We start from the raw sequence: 24,821 nt of genomic DNA, 5'->3' as shown, positions 1-24,821 counted from the left end.
GACACTCAGTTGCCCTTAGTCAAAGCCTACCATTTTCAGCTGCCCAGTATTATCTATTATTGACCGACTGTTAACATTTAGGATTCATAGAAGGATCAAAGCGCTGCAACAACACCATTCTTTTCTTCTTGAGTACAGCATTTTTATTGAATACTTCAAAACAGAACCAGAAAACAAAACATTTTTCTAGAAACTTGGTCCCTAAAAATGTACAAAATAATAAAAAGGAAAAATGAAGTTCTAATTCTTTTCACAGCAATAATTGTTCCCTCTATGATGGTTCTGGTCAGCTCAGGCTTAAAGGCCAGTGCAAAATAATCTACCTGAAAGTGTTCTGATACCAGGAACGGGGAGAAATTGCGAAGCAGTAGCTCTATGCCTAACATCAGTCCATTTGTGATTGCTAGGCAGATTAACAACCAAATAGGATGTGAAAATGTAGCTCTTCATGTGTTGTCACACTACAACTATCATTGGCTCTAGAAATAAAACCCAATAGAGAAGGATAATTGGAGTTCATACTATACATTCCTTCTCCATGTGAGCATCATAACTGTCCTTCCTATTCTGGAGACCTTGGGATGGCTGGTTTCATTGAAAACTGCAATTAGTCATGTGGGAAAACTTAAAACATCCAGATTATTGAATGAAATCTGTGACTCACAACCCTCTTCTCATGCCACAAGCATTACTAATCCTGATCAAAAAACAGTAATTCTTCGCATCATTGCAAGCGGCTGTGCCTTGCATCAAAGATGCACCCACTCCTTTTATATGATTTTTACTTCAAATGACAGGTTTCTGACTGCGTCAGAGGACCAAGGAGATCTGCTGGTATCCGAGTCAGCAGCAAAAAAGACATTGGGATAAAATGCAAGGGGAAGCAATCTGCACTTCACTGTCTTAGGCAGCTTTTTGTGAAACTCCATGCGGTTTTAATGGCAATAAGGAGAAATGCAGATTTGGAGGCTGGACCTTTGCATTCCTGACATTATAAAGCTGCAGGGCAAATTCTATTTTTGCATTGCCTTCTGTAGAGGGCACTCATATGTGTGCAGCTTGTCCTGATCTCTTCATTAGGCAAGATGTTACAAAAGCCAGAGGTAGTGGGAGAGAACCTGACATGATGTTTTCTGGACAGTTTTGTAAGATGGAGTGAGATAAAAAGGGATGGGAGCATGGCTTTGTTGTTGTGTGCACAAACACAACAATAAGCTCTGAAACTGCTACAGGGCTCTAGTGTGGAGTCTTCTTAACATCAATAGCTGGCCTGTACATGTAAGATTTGAGTAGGCAGAAGCCAGGAGATAGCTGGCTACATTTTTGAACTGGGATGGGATAGGGTGGCCTTCCAAATGCTGTGAGATTGCAATTCCTATCAGCCCTAGGCAGCACAGCCAACAGGGCCTGCAGTTTAAAAATATTTGGGAGGACCACAGTAGCCCTATGCTGAACATTGTCTTCCCTTACCTTCTGGGTACAGCTAGGCTTGTTTAACTCATCTGGTGCTATTGCCTTGGACACACCATTTTTCTTGAGTGCTGGTTGGTAACACCTTCTTTGGGATTACATTATGTCAATCTGTGGCGAGGCAATGCATCCACTGACAGACCGACTTTGTGACAAGGGATCAGGTTAGTTTATCTTTTAGTCCAGTGTGATCCTCCAGGAATCATTTTGACACTGACATGTTGACGTGTGATGGCTGCAAAAGATCAGCCCCAGGTTCGAAGATCTTGTTGCCAGGGACAAGCAGGTGGGTGACCTCCTTTGTTTGCCATGCAAGAAAAATACAATCCTCTCTTCCTTGCTGAACGAGCCCCAAGGAAGGGACTACTGCTGCTTCTTCCTTCCAGTCACAGGGCAACATGGACAGCTGTGCCCTCTCTTTTCTTCTGGGTCCGAGGGCATGCAGGAGAGGGAATTCTAAAATCCTAAAGGACTTTATACATCTAGGCTGAAGCCAGAGAGTGTCAGCTTTTGCCTTTCGGCGCCAGAGAGTCTGGATTTGCGTTGTAGTGGTTGATGGCACTCGGGATCAGTCAGTGGAGGGTAATGCTGCCTGTAGCACAGGTAAGCAAATGTAAAGCCCATGACAGAGCCAACCAGCACATCTTGGAAGAAAACAGAAAAAGAATGCAATGGTAATTTCATTTAGAGCTGCTTTGCAACACCACATAACTCAGTATACCAACATGCTTATTTAAAACACTGTTCATCTGAATGGTGGGGATCATTTATCCTCCCAGATTTTGCTGGATTAAAGCTCCCATCATACCTGAATACTAGGCAGGCTGGCTGAAGATGATGGGACCTAGAGTCCAACAATATTAAGAGAGCCACAGGCACCCACTCCTCTTACGGTGAGATAAAGCTACCTAGATAAAAGACTTATGATGACCCTAAAAGGAACCTGTCATGGGGATTTCTTGGGCAGATTTGGGGGTCTGCCATTGCTTCTGAGGCTAAGGGTATGACCAGCCCAAGGCCACACAGTGTATTTCCATGGCCAAGTGGAGATTTGAACCCTCAAAGTCCAGTCACTCTCAGCCTCATAGGACAGCAATAACAATCCACCTCTGAAGAAACTTGCTAAGAAAACCCTGTGATAGGTTCGTTTTAGGGTCACCATAACTCAGAATCAACTTGAAGGCACACAAAAAACAACAAAATTAGATTCCTAGTCCAACACTTAAACCACTACTCTGTGCCAGCTCTCCCGCCTTTTCACCCCACCCTTCCCTTCAAGGAGTAGCATGGTGTCCCCTTGTTTTAGCCACACAGATACTGTACATCCAACAACAGCTGATACTAAAGAGCACAGCCAACTCTCCTTCCTTCCTTCCTTCCTTCCTTCCTTCCTTCCTTCCTTCCTCTCTCTATTTCTGAGGCACCATACCCACCTTCATATCAAGGCTCCACTCACCTTGCCAGTGGTGCTTGTAATCGCAGGTGCGGGACAAAGCGATGAGCATTGCAACAAAGAGGGGTGCTAGGAAGGCACAGAGGCGCCAGGATTGCCCCCGCCCACCAGGTGCAAAGCAGTGTAGTTTTCCAGCTATGTAGAAGGATCCAAAGGCAAGACCCGCAAAGGCAACTGGAAGATGGGAGAGATCATCAGGACACCCAGCAATGCAAACCAGGATAACTGCCTTTAGCAATTCTTTAAGGATCTTTTCACACTATAGAATTGTAGCAATATTACTGATTTAATTGCCATGGCCCTGCCTTGTGGATTCCTGGGGTTGGCAGTTCAGGGAAGGGCATTTAGACTTCTCAGCCAGGGAGCTCTAGTGCCTCACCAAACTACAAACTCCAGGATTCCACAGGAATGGTCTTGTAGAAGTGTAGATTTCAGCCAGTGTTGCTTGATACCTGGTGGCATGGCAAGCAAAACTTGCTGAACTTCCCACATTTACAAAACCATTAATGGTACAAGAGATGCCTCCTGTTTTTTACTCTGGCAACTCTATTCCCAGGCCTGGCAATAATGCAACCCACCAAGACACTCACATGAGGAATGTCCACTGGGGAAACTCTTGCGCCCTTCAGTCACCACTTGCGCATCACCTGTGCACAGCAGCTGAAGGGTTTCCCGGCCGTCTGGAAAACAGCGGTAGAAAAAATCTGGCCGTGGCCTAGAGCGAGGAAGAGAAGCAAAGGATGAAACTTGACTGTGAGAGTGAGCCTGAGAAGAGGTTGAGAAGAGCCTGAGAACAACAGAAGAAGGACAGAGGCAGCTGGAACCTCCAACTGGGCTCCCACATTGGAGGTGGAGTAGTGGCAGAGATGGTGTTATTAGGCCCCTGAATGAAGTGCCAAATGGAGCTATTTTATCTGGTGTTCCAAATGGGAACCTGTCTTCATTCCCCCATTGTTGCAACGGGATCACCCCTCTTCCTCTTTCCCCATACAAGGAAGGAGAAAGAGGAGCAATCTACTCTCTGTTGGTACAGTATCCACAGATTCTGCATTCACAGATTCAACCAACCACGGTTTGAAAATATTCATATACATTTCCCCCCCAAAAAGCAAAGATTGATTTTCCAGTTTTATATATGGGACACCATTTTACAATACCATTGTATATAATGGGACTTGAACATCCATGGAATCTATAGAGGGTCCCAGAACCAAATCCCACAGACACGATGGACCCACTGTATTTCCTAGCCAACCCAAGGTCCCAAAACTATACTTTATGATTAGCTCACCCCTGTAGCCAATTGATAAAGTGGAATGGGCTCTTTTCATTTCAGACTGAAGCTTGGGAGGAGGAAATATTCTCTTGTACACTCTGGGGGTGAAGGTGGCCTATGATTTTAATAAGGATAAATCTAGCATAGCAAGTAGCAAGAAGAGCCAGAATCTGGTAGTTTCCTAGCATGAGGTAGGATTAAACATGGAATAGCCTCCCAAACTGCAGTCTGAAGTAGGGATTCAACCCACCCTACCACTTTAGACTACCACCACTATATGGGGAGGCTAGGCCTGACCCCCTGAAACCAGGAGTGATATTATGAGCATAAACTATCTCTGCAGAAACACGAGAAAAGATGTACCCTGAGTGGGTCTCACCTGCCCACAACCAGCTTCACAGCATTGGTGAAAACACCATTCAGGGCAAGAGCCAGACTGGCACCTGGAGAAAAAAAAAGAAAAAGGAGAGTTCAACTCATTCTCAGTATCTTTACTCATCCAGTCCCCTTCCAAATATTTTTTGAGTTGAGGAGGCTTGTTTGAGGGCAAAAGAACCAGAACGTCTTGCTTGAGATCCTGTTGATTGATGTTTAACCATGCCAGAATGGTTAGCAGTAAAAGCAGTGACGACGTGGCTTAAAAATGCACAAGGACTATGATGATGAAGTGGGGAAGCTATGAAAGTGTGGGCACTGGCAGGGCAGCTTTCTTTGATGACGGGGACAGTTTTATCTGCTGTCCTCCCCATGCTTCCAGCTTCTGTTGTGTTTATATAAACACTGTCATTTTGAGCTTACCTAGGCATGCTTCTCGTGTATCTTCCTGGTCTGCATTCATGAAGAATTTTGCCAGAAGAATCAAGACCAGGGGAGACATAAAGGAAATGAACTGGAACAAGACGGTAGAGATAGAATTAAGAGTTAGCAACATAGCAGGGCCAAAAGAAAAGGGGGAAAGTGCATTTTTAAACACTCCAAATGTGCTTGAATACATAGTAGTGGGTTAGATAGACAAATATTTTGATTGGGTATTATGACGTAGCTTCCTATGTTCCTATGGTGCAATAGGGTCAGCTATACTCCTTCACAGTTCTTCCTCTAAAACATAACACTGAATCAACTGCAAGGGTAATTGAATCCAACTTCCACCACTGAGAAGTGGCACCTAACCTCGTCTATTTGAAGATTGTCAAAGCAAACCCACCACTTTTTGAGGCAGTCTAATACACTGCTGAACAGCTGTTACTATCAGGAAATTCTTCCAGTCTTTTTTCTTGCCATTTGAATCTGTGAGTTTGTATCCTAGTATCTGGAGCAGCAGAAAGCAAGATTGTTCCATCTTCTTCATAGCAACCCTTCTGATAAACATGGTTATCATTTCACCTCTCAGTATTGTTTTCTCCAAGTTAAATATACCCAGCTCTCTAAGCAACTCCTGATAGGGCTTGCTTTTGCCATATTGGTCTCCCTCCTTTCTACACATTCCAGTGTCAATAGCCTTTTCAAACTGTGGTGGCCAGAATTGGACCCTTGAACTCCCTTCTAGCTCCGTGAAGTGAGCAACTTTCGTAGATTAAGCAGCCAATTTTCCATGCACAAATACAAGGACTTCCTACAGCATCTGGGCTGAAAATCCTGTTTTGTGTGTGTGTGTGTGTGTGTGTGTGTGTAGGGGGATTTAAAACCAAAAGTAACCAAACCTTCACATTTTAAAAACTATATACACACATAACAAAACAAAGTCAGAACATTCTGCTATGCAGGAGAACTAGATTTCTGGGAAGCTTACAAACAGTTAACAATGCAAACAGTATTTTGTTTGCTTTGCTGTGGTGGAGAAGGAGAATGCAGAGGCAGATCCAGGAGCTACAAAAAATGGCGCTGAGAAATCACATACGACTTGCATGCTGCCCACTCCGATGGATATAGGTCACAGCTTAGCAAGACGTACATATGCCAAGGCAACCCAGAATGCACATAGTAGATGGTTGGAATGAGCTACTACTTACAAACATGGGCTTGGCAGGCACATGGTCAGACTCAATGTAGGGGTTTTTATAGAGCCACATTTCTTCAGGCTGGATAACTCGCTGGAATGGAGGCAGCAGTTCTGTGAACCTACAGAAAGCACAAACCAGTGAGTAGAAGATGGGGGACCAATCGACAGGACAGTCTTTGGGTTTCCTTCTTCTCTGATCAAGGAGTTTTGCTTTACAAGATTTATTACAGATTGCTTTTCAACAGGTGTTTGCAAACCAACAGTTTTATGCAACACCAGGACCATTTTTTGTAAAACCAGCTGGAATATACTTTCAAAATAACGATTGTGCTTGTGTGTTGTTACAGTGGGTTCAACTATTTGGAAAGTTTGTCATTCTGGGCTGTATGTTGAGCTCACCGCTTTATTCCATCTTTATTGGGCTGGCTTCCCCATTTCAGAGCATTCCTTCCCTATGGCGAGTATAAAGACTCCCCACTTCCCCAGTCTGCATGACAGCTGATAAGACAAGCAGAAACGGTGCAATATCTGTGGCTGGGTTTCTAGCAGTTGGAAATGGTATATTTAGATGGCTGGAGATAACCTGCATCTTCTTATGGCTAGAAGGCAGGATTCTAAGGCCATATCATGGGGCTTTCTGGGCAAGATTTGTCCTGAGAAGTTTGCCCTGAGGCTGAGAGCATATGACTTGCCCAAGGTCACCCAGTACTGGCCGAGCTGAAAACCCTGGTCTCCAGAGTCATAGTCCAACACTCAAACCACTATGCCACGCTACAAAATCTCTGGACAAGCATGACTTTGGCTCTGATGTTGGCACTGATTGTTTTGAAATCGAGCTGCCCTATTGCCACATGGCTGAGCCAAGATTCAAACACTGGTCTCCAGAGTTGTTGTCCAGCTCTCAAACTGCTGTGCCACGCTGGCTATCTGGCCATCATACTCAATAGAGAAACCATGGCTGTTTAATATAGGCTATGAGCTAGCATAGTGGAGTGTTGGATTTGGGCTCTGGAGGCCAGGGTTGGAATCCCGGCTCGGCTATGAAACCCATTGGGTGACCTTGGGCAAGTCACACTCTCTCAGCCTCAGGAGAAGGCTATGGCAAACCTCTGAAGAAACCTGGCCGAGAAAACCTCAGCATAGGATCAGTCAGAAAGGCCTTTAAGGCAAACAAATCACATATATGCAGCTGAGGCTTGCCTATGTACACACAACACATACACACTCATACACTAGTGGTCTTTCACAAGAAAGGGGAGGCTATCCTTGGCAACCTTGGGGACCCTTTTCCTTGCCTCCCAGCTCCGATCTTACCCTCCATACCCTCCAGAAGGCCTTGAGAAGAAGACCCCCGCTAACAAAAAGCCTTGGGTCCCTTGAGTCTGTGCAACGCAGCCTTTTTGGTCTCAATGCAGCAAGAGAGGCAGCAGGAGGCGTCTCTTGGCCTCCGGATGCCCAGCCTTGGAGGCAGAATCAAAAAAAAGATTGCCAAATGCTGCCTTGCAAAAGGGAAGCCCTTGGAGAGCGAGTGGCAGTGCAAACCCTCCCTTTGGAGATGCAAAGGCTGGAGAGATGCAGGAGGCAGAGCATCCTCTGCAGGGCAAAGGGAAAGGGCAGGGTCTATGGATGAGGGGCACTGCAGTCCTGCCCAGCCCTCCCTCTCTCCGATCCCCCCCTTTAACTCACAAGAAGAGTCCCAGGAGCAAGGCGCGCACTGCCACCTCCAGCCCCAGAGCCAGCCCTGCCCCTGGGACACGACGCATCCTGGGCTGGCCTGCCTCTGCCTTCTTCTTCTTCCTCCTCCTCCTCCTTGCCCCCCCCCCAGCCTAAACCCCGCCCACTCAGGCCCCGGATTGGGGAAGGGGCGTGGTCTAGATCCCCTCCCTACCAGGGTTTTTTTGGGGGAGGGGGGAAGAGAAAGGGAAAGGGAGACACTAAGGTTGCCCAAGTAGCTCTGTCCTGGGTGCTGGGTGCCTTCATGTCATTTCTGACTTATGCCAACCCTAAGGGGAACACATCCTAGGGTTTCCTGGGCAGGATATCTCCAGAGGAGGGTTGTGCCCCTGAGGCTGAGAGAGTGTGACTTGCCTAAGGTCACCTGGTGGGTTTTTTTTGGGGGGGGGGGGGGGGGGTGGGCTTTTTGTGCTCTGTGGCCATGTTCCGGAAGGGTTTTATTCCCAACGTAAAGTCGAAGGCTTTCACGCCTGGCATCCATAGTTTCTTGCAGGTTTTTGGGGCTCTGCGGCCATGTTCCGGAAGAGTTTTATTCCTGGACGTTTCGCCAGCAGCTGTGGTGGGCATCTTCGGAGAATGCTGGCATAGAAGAGAGTGGGGTGTATATATACTGTTGGTTGAGAGGAAGCGATTTACATATTGAAATTATTATTATTATTGGTTGTCGCCAAAATGCTAGTATTTGTACAAAATTCTTGCCAAGATTTGTATGTGTATGTATGTTCTCCCTGGAAATTGCTGGTTTAGCCAGAACCTGTTTGGAAGAGAGTATTCCCAGGACAGGAAAGAGCTGTAACTCCAAAATAACAGTAACTATTCAGTGTGGAATATGGATTGACTGATTTTTAATCTCATACTGATCCTTTGGTCTTTCAATGCTTACAAGAAGGCATACCCCAATTGTCCCGACTTGACAGGGACAGTCCTAATTCATCTTCTGTCATCCCACTTTTTCAGCTGCTTTTAAAAGTTCCCAGTTTCTCTCCCTTCCTCCCTCTATCCCCTTTTGCCCTTGGTTTACTTCAATTGCTACATATTGAGTTTAAAGAGCAAACCTAGTTTGTATTCTTCTAGGTAGAGGAGAGGAGACAATCCTGCCTTTCCCAGGAGGCTCAGGCAAAAGCAAACTGCTGCACCTTCTCCAAACTTGTCCACTCTTTCTCACTAATAATCTTTGCCATCTTGACCACATTCTGATGTTGGTTGGCCTGGGTTTTAATGTGAAATGTTAAAGGGCATGTGAAGAGGGGACCAGTAGTTCTATCTGAATTTAAATCTTAATTGTGATTTTGTTTGCTTCACTTTTTGAAGAATGCTACTGTGCTCTTTTCTTCTTGTTTCTGTTTATAGATCTTGGATCTCTTAATCTGACATCAGTCCATCCCCTCTCCTTTTTGGTGCTTGGTCCTGGACAGAAATCAAAATGGCTATCAATAAAAGCATTGCTTTTTCAAAAAAAGGAAAAAAAGTAGGATTATACCTGGTTATGAAAATGTTCTAATTGCTGTAAATTAAAAAGCATAATTAAAGAATTAAGTCTAAAGTTGAGACTTTCAAGTAAGTCAGTGATGTGCACGCTTTATATTCAGGGAAAAGGTTTTAAAAGGGCACTGTAAACCTCGTCCAAAGAACTATAAAACTCCAACTCAGCTGGTTTGGGAACATTTCACTACTTGGGGAACAGGGAGCCTGCATAACAATATGTTCCAGTTTCATCTACAAGTCTGGTACACAATAGAAAGAAACAGAGAGAGAGAGAAAGAGAGAGATAGAAAATAGAATCTTTGAAAGGCTGGAACTTTGGATGAAAGTAAGCAGCATGGAAAGAAATGTTGGCCTTTCACGTAATGCTGTGCGCTCTAAGTAAACATTGCTTTCAGTAATAGCATGATGATGTACTGGGTGAGACAAACAGTTCTTCCTTGGTTTCCCCAAACCCTTTCTTCAGCTTCTGTTTTCTCCCATTCTCATTTCATTTGCAAAGCATCTCTGCTAACATCTTTTCCATTTCTTTGCCCTCTTCCTTTCCAAACCATGCCTTCAGTCTAACATCTCCTTAGCATCTCGGCTGCCTCCCAAATTAGCACTGAATTTGGGAAAGGTAAGCTGCTCTTTTAACCCCATGCGATAGGGTCTTATGCCAATGCATAGAAGAGTTTGCATTATTCCTGACAACGAATTCACAATTCAACAATGTAGGGAAGTAGTATTCATTGGACTGGTTTCAGTAAAGCAGGGCGGTAGCTACAGGGGGCCAACATGAGGCCATTGCCTCCCATATAGGGAATTATGCTTCCACAAATGAAAATTTCCTTCAGAACCCAAATTTGTACCATTGTAGTATCTTAAAACTTCAGTTTAGCATTTGATTTGGGTATCCAAGGAAGAGTTCCCATGTGAATGTGAATACAGAAAATGTAAGAATTCCAGATGTGAACCCATTTTCATGGTTTCACTCTGCAGCGCTAGAAACTTGAGGACTGAAGGAAAATATCATTGGAAGGCCAAATTCTTATTTAGGAGGGTAATGTCTTTACTTTTCTGCCTCCATAGTTACACACCACTGGATTTACCACCACTGGATCAGGCCATGGTGAGTGACCATTGGTCGGTCAACCAGTTGCAAATGTACTTAACAGTAGCATTGTGTAGCCCACATTTTACTAGCTTGTTTGCAAGACTATCTTGGGAGACCTTGTCAAAGGCCTTACTGAAATCAAAATATGCTGCATCCACAGCATTCCTTTCATCTACCAAACTTGTAACTCCCCCCACCCAAAAAAGGTGATAAGATTAGGTTGGCATGACTTGTATTTGAGAAGCCCATGTTGATTTTCAGTGATCATGGCATTCCTTTTGAAATCCTTATAGACTGCTTCATGATCAATACATACCAGGTACTATAGGCTATAGATACTATAAGAGCTTTCCTAACATTGATGTCAGGCTGACTGGGCAGTAATTGTTTGGGTTCCCTTTTGTTACCTTTTTTGAAGATGGAGACAACATCTGCCCTCCTACATAATGCTGGGACTTCTCCTGTTGACTTTCATAGGACTTTTTCAAGCAACAAATACTCAGACGTAGTTTTGTCAGTTCCTTCCTCTGAAATACAGCCTACAGCACCTGATATTTATTGATGGTCACCCATCCAAGTGCTAACAAGGGATGACCTTGTTTAGCTTTCATGATCAAACATCTGGTGCCTTTAGGGTATTTAGACTCTCTACAAAATAGACAGTTTGCTACAGCAGCCAAACGGTTTAGTGCATGCAACTTTATTATTATTATTATAGATGGAAAAGTAGAGTATAAATATTTTAAATACATTTTCACATTGCAACTTATTTAGTCATGCAGCAAACAGACTGCAACACTTGCCAAGTAGTTCAGGGCATGCATCATCATTTTGCCATGGTGGTTACACAGAGATACACAGAAATGGAATGACAGGCATTATCTTCCAAACTGGATTGCTGCGTGCCAGTTTAACAAGATTTCCCCCAAGTTCAACCTATCTAGGAATCAGTAATGGCTGCTGGAAAGACATCAGGTTGTGTAGAAGAAAAGACAACCAGTGATTTTTGGCCCATACCAGTTATTACTAAATATACTAAACTAGAATAGGTAGTAGAGAGATCTTGTAGCACCTCTGAGGCTAACAGGAAGAAAGAAATTGGCAGCATGAGCTTTCATAGACTACAGTCTACTTCCTCAGATTGACCAAATGCTGCCAATTTCTTTCTTTCAGATAGTTTCAAAGGTGCCATAAGATCTCTCTAAGTACTGATTCTACAGACTACCATGGCTATATCTTTAAATTATAATAAAATAGTAAGCAGAAGCTGCTTTAAACTAGAGCAGAAGACACATAACCCTCCAAATACTTATGAATCCCAGTTCTCATTAACCTGAGGCCACAATGGGAGAAATAGCCCATCAGCATCTACACCTCCAACATTTCAGCAGATGAAAACCGGGACATGTGTGGCCAAACAAAATCGGAGTGTGCTCAAGGTGACAAAAGTTATTAACGAAGAGGAATACACAAACTAGGAGAGGCTGCCACAGTTTATTTCGTCAGAGCTTGCAGAGAAGGGAAGCATCACCTCTCCCCCTTGTTGAGTCAATGGAGTGCAAACTATGGTACTTTTATGCATTGTACTCAGTTTGCAGCAAATGAAATAAGCTGACGACAAAGAGGAGAGAGAAACTGGGGCATTTTAAAACAACCTGAACAAATGGGACAACAGAGGATTAATTGTACTGTCCATGCCAAATCGGGAAAATGGGAGAGTATGTCCTTAGATTAGATGGACTGAAATGGGGGCTCCAGAAAGTCTGGACCTAACGTAAGATTAAAAACTAACATGAAAAATCTGCTGCCTAAAGTGGCTATCTTGTCTCGATTTAAAAAATAAATACTGTCGCCAGTTTGGTTTCAGCAATAAATTAGGGCTATTGCAACCCGGGGAGTGAGAAAAGGACTGAGAGGAGGAGAGGAAGGGAGGACACACAGAAGTCTGAGGCACGGAGCTAACAGAAATTGACTTTTAAAATTTCATATATATATAAAAACATACACTCCTGGGCAAAAGAGCAGATTCTTTCCAGAGGTATGTTTAAATATGCTTGCTCGGAACCTTTTAATATCAGTAATGGAAAAAAACAAACAGTTCTCCATTTTCCATCTACTACAACATCATGACTTCAGAATGCACCAGAACAAATTAATCTTGTATTTCTGATTAATGTCTTCTTCACCAGACTGAACATTCCTTCCCATTAACCTCAGTTACTTCTCTTAAATCACCAGCAGAACAATGTCCATTAGCCGGACCACAAAGTGAAGGGAGGGGAATCGTTCTCTCTATTCTTGGGCCCATCTACTGCTGTGCTTTTCTGTGGCTCCCATTAATTCCATTTGGAATTGTTCAGAAGTAACTCCTGCTGGATTGAAATGCGTTAGTTTATTTGGTTTCTTCCTTCATTAATAACTTTTCTCCTCTTGACCACACTCGGGTGTTGTTTGGCCACACATGCTCCAGTTTTTATCTGCGAATGGGTCCAACCCATTGTATTTTTGCTGCCGGCGAGGAAGGAGAAGGGTCTGCAGAAGTTTCTGTCTTAGGTGGCAAAATAAGTTGGTTGGTTTTGAGTATTATTCACTTTGATTTGGGAAGGGCTCATCCTTTGCGTCAAGCAACAACTTTTATTGGGTTCATTTGGACCTGATGGCTACCATAAGCAGTCATTTCCAGCTTCAATGTGGAAGCAAGCTGTGGTTTATGATAAACTTGGTCAGACCCTCATTGAGCCACAATGTCTCAGCCAGTCCTATGACTATCTACAGAAGCCACCTGAAAAATAGGAAATCTGAATAAACAGATCTTTGATTGTGATCTCTGTGTATCCAACCAAGGCTGCTGCCATGCTGCAGAATTAATGCAGTTTGACATTGCTTCATCTGCCATGGGTCAATGCTATGGACTCCTGGGATTTGTAGTTTGTTGTGGCACCAGAGCTCTTTGGCAGAGAAGGCTAAATATCTCACAAAACTACAAATCTCCAAATTCCATAACATTGACCCATGGCAATCAAAATGGTGTCAAATTGCATTCATTCTGCAGCAAAGTGGTAGCCCAAGTCTGCTGAATCAGACTTACTACACCTTTTCCCCTTAACAGATTCCTCTTCTTTAAGAAATTATAGTAGGCAAGTATTATACCCTGCAACATTTCAGTTTGCAGGAACTGAAGTAAGCTGAGAAGAAAGGGGGAAAGCAGGAGGAGGAGAGGGAAACTGGGACATTTTAAAAGCAACTAAAAAAGTGGGAGGACAGAGGATTAATTGGGACTGTCCCTGATAAATTGGGACAGTTGGAGGGTATGAAATATGATGTGACCCTCTCCAGACAAGGAATTGTTGTACCTACTGAATTTGGCCAGTGCTGAGTGGTGAAAAATTTGTTCTGCTTAGATAAGAACTTAGCAAAACCAATGCAAATATGAAAGAGAAACAGATAGATTAGTCCATCTTATGCTACAACTCCTCTGTACTGTCCCATTGCCACTGTCCCCTATTATCATTATTCAAATGACGATGCACTGCCGCTATAAATGGCTACTGTACACAGGATGATGTTGTGGCACACACAGTCCTGTTCTTCTCCTCATGAAATGTCTTCCTCCAGCGCTGCTCATGAGATGCATGAAAATGTGGTTGCTAAGCAAAATGCTACCCTTATATTCCCAGCGGCATGTCTAGCATCATTGTAATTTATTGTATGCAGTCATTGAGTCATATTTTATCTGATCTGTTTGACAATGATACTCTTGAGGCCTGACTGGGGGAAAAAGATGGAGTTTTCATTGTGGTTGAAGCAAGGAGGAGAATGAACAGTGGCTACCCTCTGTTTTCCTCCCTCTTTCTTTTATCTTTTAAAAATACTTTTGGGCCAATAGTGTCTCAGAATTTTTCATCCTGTTTGCATGGAAATAAACTGGGAAGGCAATTTCATTTAATGTTTCCGATGGGAGGATCCGTCTCCAGCATTTTCTTAGAGGTGGAGTTTACAATTAGCATTGGATGTAGCACCATAGACTCTCTCTCTCTCTCTCTCTCTCTCTTTGGAATTGTCTACACCAGTGGGAAACCCCATACTCACCCTGTAGCTGCAGCCCTGTTTCCAGGTCAGTATTGACTCTGATAACCTCAGATTCACCATAGCAAGATCGGAGCAACCTGGGGGAAAAAGGTCATTCCTACAACGATCATATATCCTATAGTGTGGAATATTTTCAACCACATGGCTGTGTCCACATGGCTGATCCAGATTGTCTGGGTGAAAAATTCTTTTTCTCCTCTGGATTTTGGGAGAAAAGCCCTGCATGGCCTGTGAATATTGAGAAACATGGTGTGCCTGGGTTGCAGCCACTATGGGTTGAGTATGCCGTTTCCCACTGGTGTAGACGAGCCCTTTCTTTATTTCCTTTTTGAGTAGGGATTATTATTATTATTATTGTTATTTTGCACTCGCTGAAATGGGAACAGCAGAAACTGGATTAAGAGTTTGACCACCATTTTACAACTTCCACAGTGCACCATAATTAACATCATTCCATGGCATGGAGGCAGGATGGAGCAGCCACCACAAAAAGAAGTGGCCGAGGCTGCTGAGCGCATGGCCATTTTCCTTTTGTTCCACATTGTCACCTGCAACATCCCATGCTTCCCACAGTTATCGAACTGGGCTATGCTCAGTGGGAGGATGGAAGCCTGTGGGGTGCCTATCTCATCTCTGCTCCTCAAAAAGCTATGATTTTGGCTCACTGGCCCTGTGATCCCTGGTTCCACTCCACCACTGTGTATACTATAGTATTACACAGTGTTGAATGTTCCTTGCAGCTATTGACCAGAGACTCTGGCAAAATAAACATGTGCATTAAATAGAATGATGGCTGTGTAGCAGCTTCAACAAGTTAGGCTCTGAAAATCAACCTTCAATGCCAAGCCTGACATAACTTTTAAAAGGGCTAACTAGGGATAGCTTCAGTCTTTTCAAGCCACAAAGAAGCCACTGGTTCAGTGCTGTGTTGCTGCTACGCTCCAAACGGGTGGAGCAGTATGGCAAAGCCAATGAGTGAGGAAAGGCTAGACATGCATTGCATACCTATTGCTGCATATCAATTTCGTCGCTAGCAGAAATTCAAGCATAGCATGAACAGGCCTATTGGGAGCCTTGCTTATTCCCCGATTATTTATATCTGGTCCTGTAATCTTATTTTGCAGAAAGAATAGAGCAACTAATTAGGGCAACAACCAGTACTTGGTCAAAATAATGGAGATTTCCAATATTTGGGAGCAAGGGACATGGCTCACTGCATGATTCATTTGCACACAAGTAGTTAATCAAGACCCACATCACTCTCTCCTTTGGGTCACTTGAATCCTTGCCATTTGGTAGGTTCAGCTTGTTTGAAGCAATTGTGAAATTAACACATTCACCAATGAGATCTTCTTTGGTTGTGTTAAGCTGCAGAGGCAAGGAACAGTTGGCATAATAAAGTCCATCTGGAAAAACCTTCAGGTTAGCCTTGTAGTAGCCTTGGTCATTTGGATCGAGTTCCATATTGTCAATCATTTGACCACCGTGACATAGATTTCCTTGGACAGTCATTGCCACGGTTGGGCTTCGGAGTTTGGGAGCGCTAGTGGTGGTGGAAGTCTTCTTGTTGCGCTTATTTGTGGATCCGCTCACCCTCCGGCAAAGGCAGACCTCGCTCCACAGGGCTACAAAGAGGACAGCACCTATCAGATTTCTCTGCATGGTGAAGTCTTTAAAATGAGAGAGAAAAAATCCATCAGTTCACATGAACAAAAAGCAGAAGTATTCTAAAGGCCAAAGGTGATGCCATGCTTTTTGCATGAACCAACATGCATGTTTTGGTATGTAAACACCACTCTTTTGGCATACTATTTGCATGAAACAACATGCATGTTTTTGGTATGTAAAGATCAATTCATTTCATTGATTATTCATTATACTTTTAGCCAGCTTGAAGATAAGTATTCTATGAATGAAGTTCAATGTATTAAAACATTTACAATGTAAACACTAAAGCAATAACAAGAGACACCATATGTTGAAACCAACCTAAAAAGCTGTTAAAAAAAACCTTTAAAAGCAGCAGTAAAGGAGAAGCGTACTATGATCTAAAATGTTAGGCTGCCCAAAGGGATTGGAAGAACTGCCTCTCCCTTATAATATCTCTCTCTGTATATGCGTAGGTTCAAGTCACTGTCAACTTATGGCAACCCCATGGATTTCATAGCATTTTCTTAGATAAGAAACACTCGGGAATGCCTTCCTCTGAAATTTAACCTACAGCACCTGGTATTCCTTGGGCATCTCACTTCCAAATACTAACTAGGCCTATCATCTAAGATGAAATGGGATTTGCTGTGTTTGGTTAACTCTCCATGGTGTTCTTTTAGAGCACATCCAAATTGATTGAAAAATATGTCTTCCTGTTCTTTCCAATTTTATATCATCATCATCATCATCATCATCATCATCATCATCATCATCATCATCATCATCATAATTTTGCTTTCCACTCAGATTTGGGGGAAGTTACCCAACTTACTAGGAAGGAGAATCCATCACCTTCTGAAGGGGAGAGGCTAACCGAAAGAGCAGCATTTGCTCCAGGTGGAAAAGGAATCTGTTGAAGTTACTTGGGGAAGATGGTTCCTTGAGGTTACCTTGGGTCTCCACCCTCTCATATGAGAGTGCCTCACAGCTCTGTCCAAAGAGAAGGAGGTTCCCTCAGCAAGAAAAACAGAGAAGAGGAAGGCCAGCCCTAGAGCTAGGATCTGGTGTAAAGAATGTGTCTGGACATTGTAGTGCAAAAGTAGTCAAACTGATCTGTATAGGGATACCATATAATAGCTGGGCAGATTCAGTGAAGGGACACTCGCCATCTCCAGATGCTGTCTGTTCCACTTTCAAACAGCATTTGTCATAGGGTTGTTTCCCAGCATTTAGCAAAATTATAGCTGAAATATGCTAAGTTAAGAGGGCCAGCATGGTGCAGTGTTTTGAGCTTTGGATGATTACGCCAGAGACCAGGGTTTGATTTTTTGCTTGGCCATGGAGACCCACTGGGTGACCTTGGGTAAGTTACATACAGTACTTGCAGCCTCAGAGGAAGGCAAAGACAAACCCCTTCTGAACAAATCTTGCTAAGAAAATGCTTGATTAATTCATCATAGAGTCAACATAAATGATTTTAAGGCACACAACAACACTAATTGGGTGAGTGAGAAGCAGCCCCTGGAGATCTACTAAATGCTCATGGGTTCACTGCCTTATAGCATTCAACCAAATCTAAAGCTAGTATGGCATTGTGGATTGAGTGTTGGATTACAACTCTGGAGACCAGGGTTCAATTCCCAGCTCAGCCATGAAACCCACTGGGGACCTTGGGCAAGTCAGCCTCAGGGAAAGACAAAGGCAAACCTCCGCTAACAAATCTTGCCAAGAAAACCCATGATAGGATGACCATAAATTGGAAACGACTTGAAAGCACACAACAACAACAAACTTGCTTCTAGTGAAAAGGCGGATGCAGAACAGAGCAGAGCTTAATTCTATGTGCTACAATATCTGGAAAGGAAGGAGGAAGCTAAGTAAATATTGTATAAAGATCCCCTGGAAAATTCATTCAATTTGCAGCAACAAATCAATTAAGCCTTGCAGATTGTTGCAAGCTGCGGCTTTACTAGCTGACTTCGAGATCTGTGTCCAGCCCTTCTCTCTTGCCCAGATCTGAGCCCTTGAAAACTGGAGAATTTGCACCCTTGTCTCCTGCTTGGAGGTTACCCTTAAAAACTGGAAGCTCAGGACCAGTTGCTGAGATCTGTTAATCCTAAATGTTTGCACTAGCTAACATATCTACACTTGCTATAGATTTCCACTGTCTGCTTGAAGGCAGGGAGGGACTATCATGCAACTTAACATTCTTTTAGTAAATCAACAAGTATGAATAAATATAATATAGCACAGAATATCATAATTTGTAATAGAGTGAGACTACGAACATGCAGAGGTACTACAAAAATCCGAGAAAGAGGTAAGTAACTTACCCTTTCTGTGGATGGTTTCTGGAAAGCGTCTGACAAGCGATCTTCCTCTGAAGGGAAGCTTTCTACCTGCTCTCTGAAATCCACTGTTCTTCAAATATATAGTGGTCAGTAAGGCCAATAATTTACCTTGCAGCGTTTTCCATCACTAAACTCTTGTGGTATTCTAAAAGTGTTAGGCAGAAGATGTTTTCCCAGGGGGCTTCTCACACTGTGGAAAAAACCAAAAAACAGAACCAAAAAACCCCAAACAGAGGCTTCATCAACAGAGACTGCAGGCTCCTGTTAAAAGCCATGTATTCCACTTTAGCTTCTCTGTCTGAAAGAAGCAGAATAAGACATACCTTTGCTAATTAGTTCTAGAAACCACAATTGATGCCAGGAGCAATGGGTGATCATCATCGTCTTCATCATCAGAAGAGGCTGCAAATCCTTTTTGTGAAATCTGTGTGGGCCTCTGGTAGAATTCTAGATAATTTGGGATGAGTCCATAATGGTTGGAGCTGGGAAAGATGCAGAAAAAGATGTGGGCTGGAATGCTAAATGGGAGATGTGTGATTGTAATGATTTTTAAAAAATTAAATTCCCTATTCCCAAGCTCGACTCATGAGCCCTGAAATCTCCATCATTTGGAAGCAGGAGACTCACACAGGCAAATGATGTTCTTTTATCCCTCACACCCCTGTCCTTTTCGTTTGGTTTAACATATAGATAAGAAGGGGACTTCCTGCTTGGTGCTAACCAAGAAATTATTTAAGCAACAGACTCTTTATTGTTAACATCCAACGTTCGTGTTGACTGAATTTCACATACTATTTACAGTATTATCTGCTTGGATTCCAAGTGATTAAGCGGAATATAAATTATTATTATTATTATTATTATTATTATTATTATTATTATTAGACCCTCCGTATCCATGGATTTCTAAATCCACGGATTCAAGCATCCGTGGCTGGAAAATATTTTTAAAAAGTATAATTCTAACTACCAAACCTTGATTTTGCTATTTCATGTAATGTAACACCATTTTACTATCTCATTATATTTAATGGGATTTGAGCATCCATGGATTTTGGTATCCACAGGGGGGTCCTGGAACCAAACCCCAGTGGATAACAAGGGCCAACTGTATTTTGATAAATTAGAACAAACATAGTAATCACTGGGACAGCCAAAATATGCTGGTGAATGGTAGATAGAGAGGATGTGCTTTGATCTAAGTTGGTAATGCTTCCAAGTTGTACAAGGGTATAAAAGCTGGACTTTCAGAACCATCCAGTTGTCTCACTTTGGACCTTTGCTTCTACTAATTCAGATCCTCTGCTGGGCAACAAATCTAACTCTTGCGACATAAGCATCATAGTTATGGTGACAGGCAGTGAATCTTAGTCTAAATGTCTGAATCCCCACCAAACAGGAAGCATCTGCTGTGGTCAATGGGAAGCAGCTAGCTGGTTTTCGTAGCCTCTCCTGTCAGTTATCTCCAGTGCAACAGGTAGAAGCAAGGCCCTTGTCACAATTCTCCCCACACCAAAGGGGGGTGAGCTTCCTTATCAACGTGGAGAACAGACCCCCATTGATCATAGTGGCTGATGCCTGATAAGTGGGAATTGGAGCGCTTTAACATTTCTTATGTAGCCTCTAAACTAGAGGCTTCATAAGGATTGTGAATATGTTACAGTCACAAGTGCTTATGCATACACAATTGCCATAGTGCTTTCCAAATTTTGCTCCTCCAGATGTTTTGACCTTCAGCTCCCAGAATTCCCGACTGCTGGCCAAGCTGACTGGGGCTCCTGGGAACTGAAGTCCAAAACCCCCGAAGGACCAAAGGCTGGGAATCACTGCCATAGAGGATTCTAGTGCACTAAAATAATCAGCTGGCTAGAGTAACGCCTTTACAATTAACATTTATAACATTTTGAATTTTGAAGGCTCCTCATTTCTCCCTGATCTTTGCCTATACAAAGACTCCTAACTGTGTGCATGACACAGTTTATTTAATTTCAGTATAATTTAATATTATTTTTGTCTCATTGTCCAAAACAAAGACTCTTTTGTACTCCAAATGCCGGAACAGGAAGTTAACAGTCATTTAACCAAAGTATTATCCCTAAGGAAGAACGCTGTTACCTTCCCACTGAGAAGTGGTACCTAAACCATGGGGTCTCCTCTGGGCATTTTCCAAAAGAGACTGGATGGGCTAGTGGTTGAATCTTACTTCAACATTGGTAATGGGCTAGAACTTTCTACTAGATCTCAATACAGAAGGCTAGTTCACAGGGTACTGGACAGGTTTTTCTCTATTCAAATGCTCTTCCCACCCTTCCCAGGTACCTGGGCCTTTTCTTTCCCTGCTGTTGTTTTACCAACTAAATTCGATATGTTCAGCGGGTCTTGCAAAAGGAAACATCACTGGAGCTGTGCAGAGGCTTTCTGGCAAAATGAATACCCACTTTGTTGGTTAGGGAAGTCTGGCATCTATTGAATAAACATGGTACTACATGTCACAGGCACATTTTCATGAGCTAACATTAATCAATCCACTTTAAATACAAGACAGTCCTGGGGTCTTCTCAGTATCTTTCGTGAAGTTCAGGGGAACCAATCATACAGTCTTGAAGCCCAGAGGTTTTCATTTTCTAGGGCCAGTGTTCACACATTGCCTTCCAAAATAGTCCAAGGTTTTACAAAAATGAATTAAAAATGCACCTCGTTGAACTACATCTTTCATCATTTAAGCCGACACAGAAAGCAGAGATGCTGCCTGGCTGCTGAGGTTTCTGCTTTTTCTCCGACGTCTGGGCATCACTCTTTGGATCATCTCACTTCCGAAATCCATTTAGCAGAATGGTGGGCTGGTTTGCACGCTGCTCTTGAACAGTTTATGCTGGTAAACAACTGGCCATATTAGGCATTTTCTGAACATGCCCCACCTCTCATCACACTGCCATGGACTTTTCAGAAGATACAGAAGACAGCATCTGATAAGACTTGCCTTAAGCCTGTCCTGATAACAGTAAGTTACACCTGTGTTTATTCAGTATTTTTACATGCGACAAGAATGCTTAAATCTATCCTCTTTGTTAAGTTGCTAATGCTGCAAACAGTTCAGTCCGTTTGTACCATTTTGACTCTGGCTTGGGATGTACCTTTGGGGGTGCATGGGCAAAAGGAAAGCGTTGTCCCCAGCAAGAATTCTGCCCCCCTCCATGAATTTTTCTTCATTCCACAAAATTTCGAGCACAAAAGTAACTTAAAAGTTCCAGTCGAGCATTTAGAAAGAGTTGGGGTATCCAAAGTCAAGAGGCCAGCAAAGGGACTAAGGGAATGTGAACACAAGTAGAAAAGGCATAGTGGCGAATAATTTTTTTAAATTTTTTACTTTTATTATAATAAATGCTAAAATTAACCAAAGTAAAACAGAACAGGCCCTCAAAGCCTATTAAACATAAAAGCAAAAAACAGAAAATAAAAGACATACAAAAGAAGAAAAGGAAAAGAAAGAAAGTGGTGAATGATTTTCATTGTCTACATTGCGAGAAATTTTGGGACTGAAGGAGAATTTCATGAGGGCAGAGTTTCCAAAACAATTTTGTGGCATGTATCTGTGTGATTTGGCTATATATTTGACAACCAGTTGGTATTAGAAGGAATCATTCCAATGCAATAACCTCAGCGATGTATGTGACCCTTTCTAAAATAACACAAACAAGAAGGAGACAAGCAAAGGGAAAGGGAAAAACAAAACGTTAAAATCTGATAGTCTAGATCAGTGGTTCCCAACCTGTGGGTTGGGACCCCTTTGGGGGTCGAATGACCCTTTCACAGGGGTCGCCTAAGACCATCGGAAAACACATATTTGCATGTAGCAATGAAAATAATTGTATGGTTGGGGGTCGCCACAACATGAGGAACTGTATTAAAGGGTCGTGGCATTAAAAAGGTTGGGAACCACTGGTCTAGATAGTGGAAGAGACCATAGATTTTTCAGGGAACGAAACACAAGCAAAGTATACAGATTTACATTTACAAATGAGTATAGCTAACAGAGTAACAGATGCTCCTTTTGGGTGTGTCTGTCTCTGCTGTTTTTTCTTTTCTTTGCCTTGCTTCTCTACTTTCATTTGCCTGTTTGCCGTACAAATGCCAACATAATTTATTGGACACGATGCGTCAAAATTTTTTTTGGGAAAGATGATCATGAATTTAAAAAGGATGAAAGATCATGAGGGCAATATCTCCTTTTCAAGAGAAAGAGATTTTTTTGAAGAGCGGAAATGCAAAGCTCTTGTCCTTTCCTCCCTTGGACATTAGAAAAGGTTGACACTAGCAATGGGAAATAAACAGATGTGAATGTGGATTTTTTCAAAACTGTTGATGCTGCACCTTTTGTCTGGTAAATCAACGTGACATATTTAGCTTCTTGAATCTGGATGGGAGAAAACCAAGTTTTGCTCTTTCCCCTGAGAGTTGCATTGTGTACATTCCTGTGATAGTTACAACAACAGTGACAATAATTTCTTAACAACACCCTCAACAGATGCATTAAAAAAATCCCTCTATGCTCAGTTTCTAAAGCAAACTTACATCTTAGGCTTGATGTGATATTCAAGTGCTTGTCATCTCATCAGTCCTCTTCCAGCTTCTGCTAAGCAAAAGTGGGAGTCTATATATATATAGACTCTTTATCATCCTCTAAAATAATATAACAAACTCTCATCCTTCTCTTCCTGGGACTTAGGTCCTTCCCTTTGCTTGATCCTTGTTGTGGTATATGACATGACTGTCAGACACAACATTGACTCACAATATTTGTTTCAGATGAGCCATTTTGGAAATCTGGAAAGTTGTCTACTTGCAGTTTTTTCCATTTGTCTCATATTTCTTTTCCTTCTAATGAAATCACTTCACTCTTTTGATTTGCAGAATATAACCATGAAGGGAAAGTACTTGGTCAGCTGCTCAATAGCAGTTATCATGATTCTGCTGCTGGCTGATGTCATTGACTCCAAAGGATCGAGTAGCAGATCCGGTTCCAGCCATTCTAAATCTCGTTCTGGCAGTTCTAGGTCCCGTTCTAGCAGTTCCAGAACTCGTTCTCGCACTTCTGGCTCTCATTCTAGCAGTACCGGAGAAAGAAGCCATTTAACATCTAGCAAATCTGAAAGGAGCTCTGGCAGATCTGTTCAGAAATCTACCCATCCTGTACAAAAGGCTTTCCCCTCAAAGCACCATCCTCCTGTTGTCCCTCAAAATCCTGGATATTCTTCATTACATCCTAAAAATGGAGGAGGAAGCAGCTGGGACCAACCCAATGAAAGGCCATGGAAGTCAAAGCCACCCCAAACCAAATTAAAGTATGTGGCTGGAGCTGGTGCCGCAGGTGTTGCAGTAGGAGCTGTTGGTGGCTTCCTTGTAGGTCGAGAAATGTCCAGGATGAATTTTCATTTTAGGTACCCTGAGGAGGAACGGTGGTGGCTTGAAAACCGCAATTCGTATCCTGATCGGGTTTATTTTCCAAATTACAACAAGCAACCGGTTCCAGAGGAAGTCTTTGTGAGAGACTGTGTGAATGTGACGGTCAGAGAGTTCACTGAGCCCAACGGGAACCAAACAACCAATGGCACAGAAATCAAGGTTATGACACAAGTGGTGCATCAAATGTGCACCGAGGAGTATCGTGACAGCTTCTTGAGACAGGCAGGAGGAGGCAATTTTGGGAAGAAATCAGAGATGACAAAAACAAGAGGAGCAGTTATCCCCATTTTTGAAGGGAGACCCAACAGTGGTTATGGCATGGCTGTGGCTCTGCATGTCTCCTTTTTGATGATGCCCTTCTTTCTGATAAGCCTTCATTATTATTGATCATCCTGCTGATCACGTATTGCACACTACCTTGAGGATCTATGCTTCCATAAGCCTCTGCTTTGTTATTGATCTTGTGATACCACTTAAAATAATAGCTATATCTTGGAAGTAAACATTATAGGAGGCCACAATATGAGGATGGGGTTTGGGCAAGAGACAGGAGAGAGGAATAGATGAAAACGTCTTGTGAGGGGGACCTTAGCATAAAGATCTCTTATACACTCAGGTCCTCTGGAGGCAGGGTAACCAGATGTCATAAGTGCAAAAGAGGACAAGGCACCAAAATGTAGGACATTGAATAAAATGTAGGACATTACAAAATAGAAGCTAAGAAACACTAATATAAATATAAATTCATACTTCTTAGT

At 42.8% G+C, this 24,821-nt stretch overlaps 3 protein-coding genes across 6 annotated transcripts; 1 reads left to right on the top strand and 2 right to left on the bottom strand.

Moving 5' to 3' along the window:
• Positions 1 to 120: 120 nt before the first annotated feature.
• Positions 121 to 8,009, bottom strand: PLPP5 (phospholipid phosphatase 5). 4 transcript variants are annotated; one of them, XM_042472811.1, is made up of 7 exons: positions 7,885 to 8,009; positions 6,209 to 6,317; positions 4,998 to 5,088; positions 4,579 to 4,642; positions 3,514 to 3,638; positions 2,927 to 3,097; positions 121 to 2,114 (listed from the first exon to the last, which is right to left on the bottom strand). In XM_042472811.1, exons 1-7 carry the CDS (start codon positions 7,959 to 7,961, stop codon positions 1,945 to 1,947), a joined length of 807 nt encoding a protein of 268 aa, XP_042328745.1. In that variant the 5' UTR covers positions 7,962 to 8,009; the 3' UTR covers positions 121 to 1,944. The 4 variants fall into 4 exon arrangements, with proteins under 4 accessions (XP_042328745.1, XP_042328746.1, XP_042328747.1 ...); XM_042472812.1 differs by having other exon boundaries at positions 3,571 to 3,638; XM_042472813.1 differs by lacking the exon at positions 7,885 to 8,009 and adding an exon at positions 7,513 to 7,853.
• LOC121933293 (major prion protein-like) lies at positions 6,032 to 24,778 on the top strand. The gene is made up of 3 exons (XM_042472810.1): positions 6,032 to 6,336; positions 21,325 to 21,601; positions 23,512 to 24,778. The coding sequence occupies exon 3, from the start codon at positions 23,521 to 23,523 to the stop codon at positions 24,448 to 24,450; it is 930 nt and encodes a 309-aa protein (XP_042328744.1). The 5' UTR covers positions 6,032 to 6,336; positions 21,325 to 21,601; positions 23,512 to 23,520; the 3' UTR covers positions 24,451 to 24,778.
• PRND (prion like protein doppel) lies at positions 15,713 to 16,261 on the bottom strand. The gene has a single exon (XM_042473958.1). The coding sequence runs from the start codon at positions 16,259 to 16,261 to the stop codon at positions 15,713 to 15,715; it is 549 nt and encodes a 182-aa protein (XP_042329892.1).
• Positions 24,779 to 24,821: the final 43 nt, after the last annotated feature.

This window comes from Sceloporus undulatus, chromosome 6, assembly GCF_019175285.1.
Source record: "Sceloporus undulatus isolate JIND9_A2432 ecotype Alabama chromosome 6, SceUnd_v1.1, whole genome shotgun sequence".
Taxonomy (NCBI): domain Eukaryota; kingdom Metazoa; phylum Chordata; class Lepidosauria; order Squamata; family Phrynosomatidae; genus Sceloporus; species Sceloporus undulatus.
This window is presented reverse-complemented; position numbering and strand designations above follow the sequence as displayed.

Excerpts from the sequence above, each read along its gene's own strand:
- PLPP5 (XM_042472811.1), bottom strand. The coding sequence starts at position 7,961 with ATGCGTCGTGTCCCAGGGGCAGGGCTGGCTCTGGGGCTGGAGGTGGCA. Across the intron at positions 4,643-4,997 it reads TACACGAGAAGCATGCCTAG|GTGCCAGTCTGGCTCTTGCC; the intron begins GTAAGCTCAAAA and ends TTTTTTCTCCAG. Across the intron at positions 3,098-3,513 it reads CCCCAGTGGACATTCCTCAT|TTGCCTTTGCGGGTCTTGCC; the intron begins GTGAGTGTCTTG and ends CCCATCTTCCAG.
- PRND (XM_042473958.1), bottom strand. The coding sequence starts at position 16,261 with ATGCAGAGAAATCTGATAGGTGCTGTCCTCTTTGTAGCCCTGTGGAGC.
- LOC121933293 (XM_042472810.1), top strand. The coding sequence starts at position 23,521 with ATGAAGGGAAAGTACTTGGTCAGCTGCTCAATAGCAGTTATCATGATT.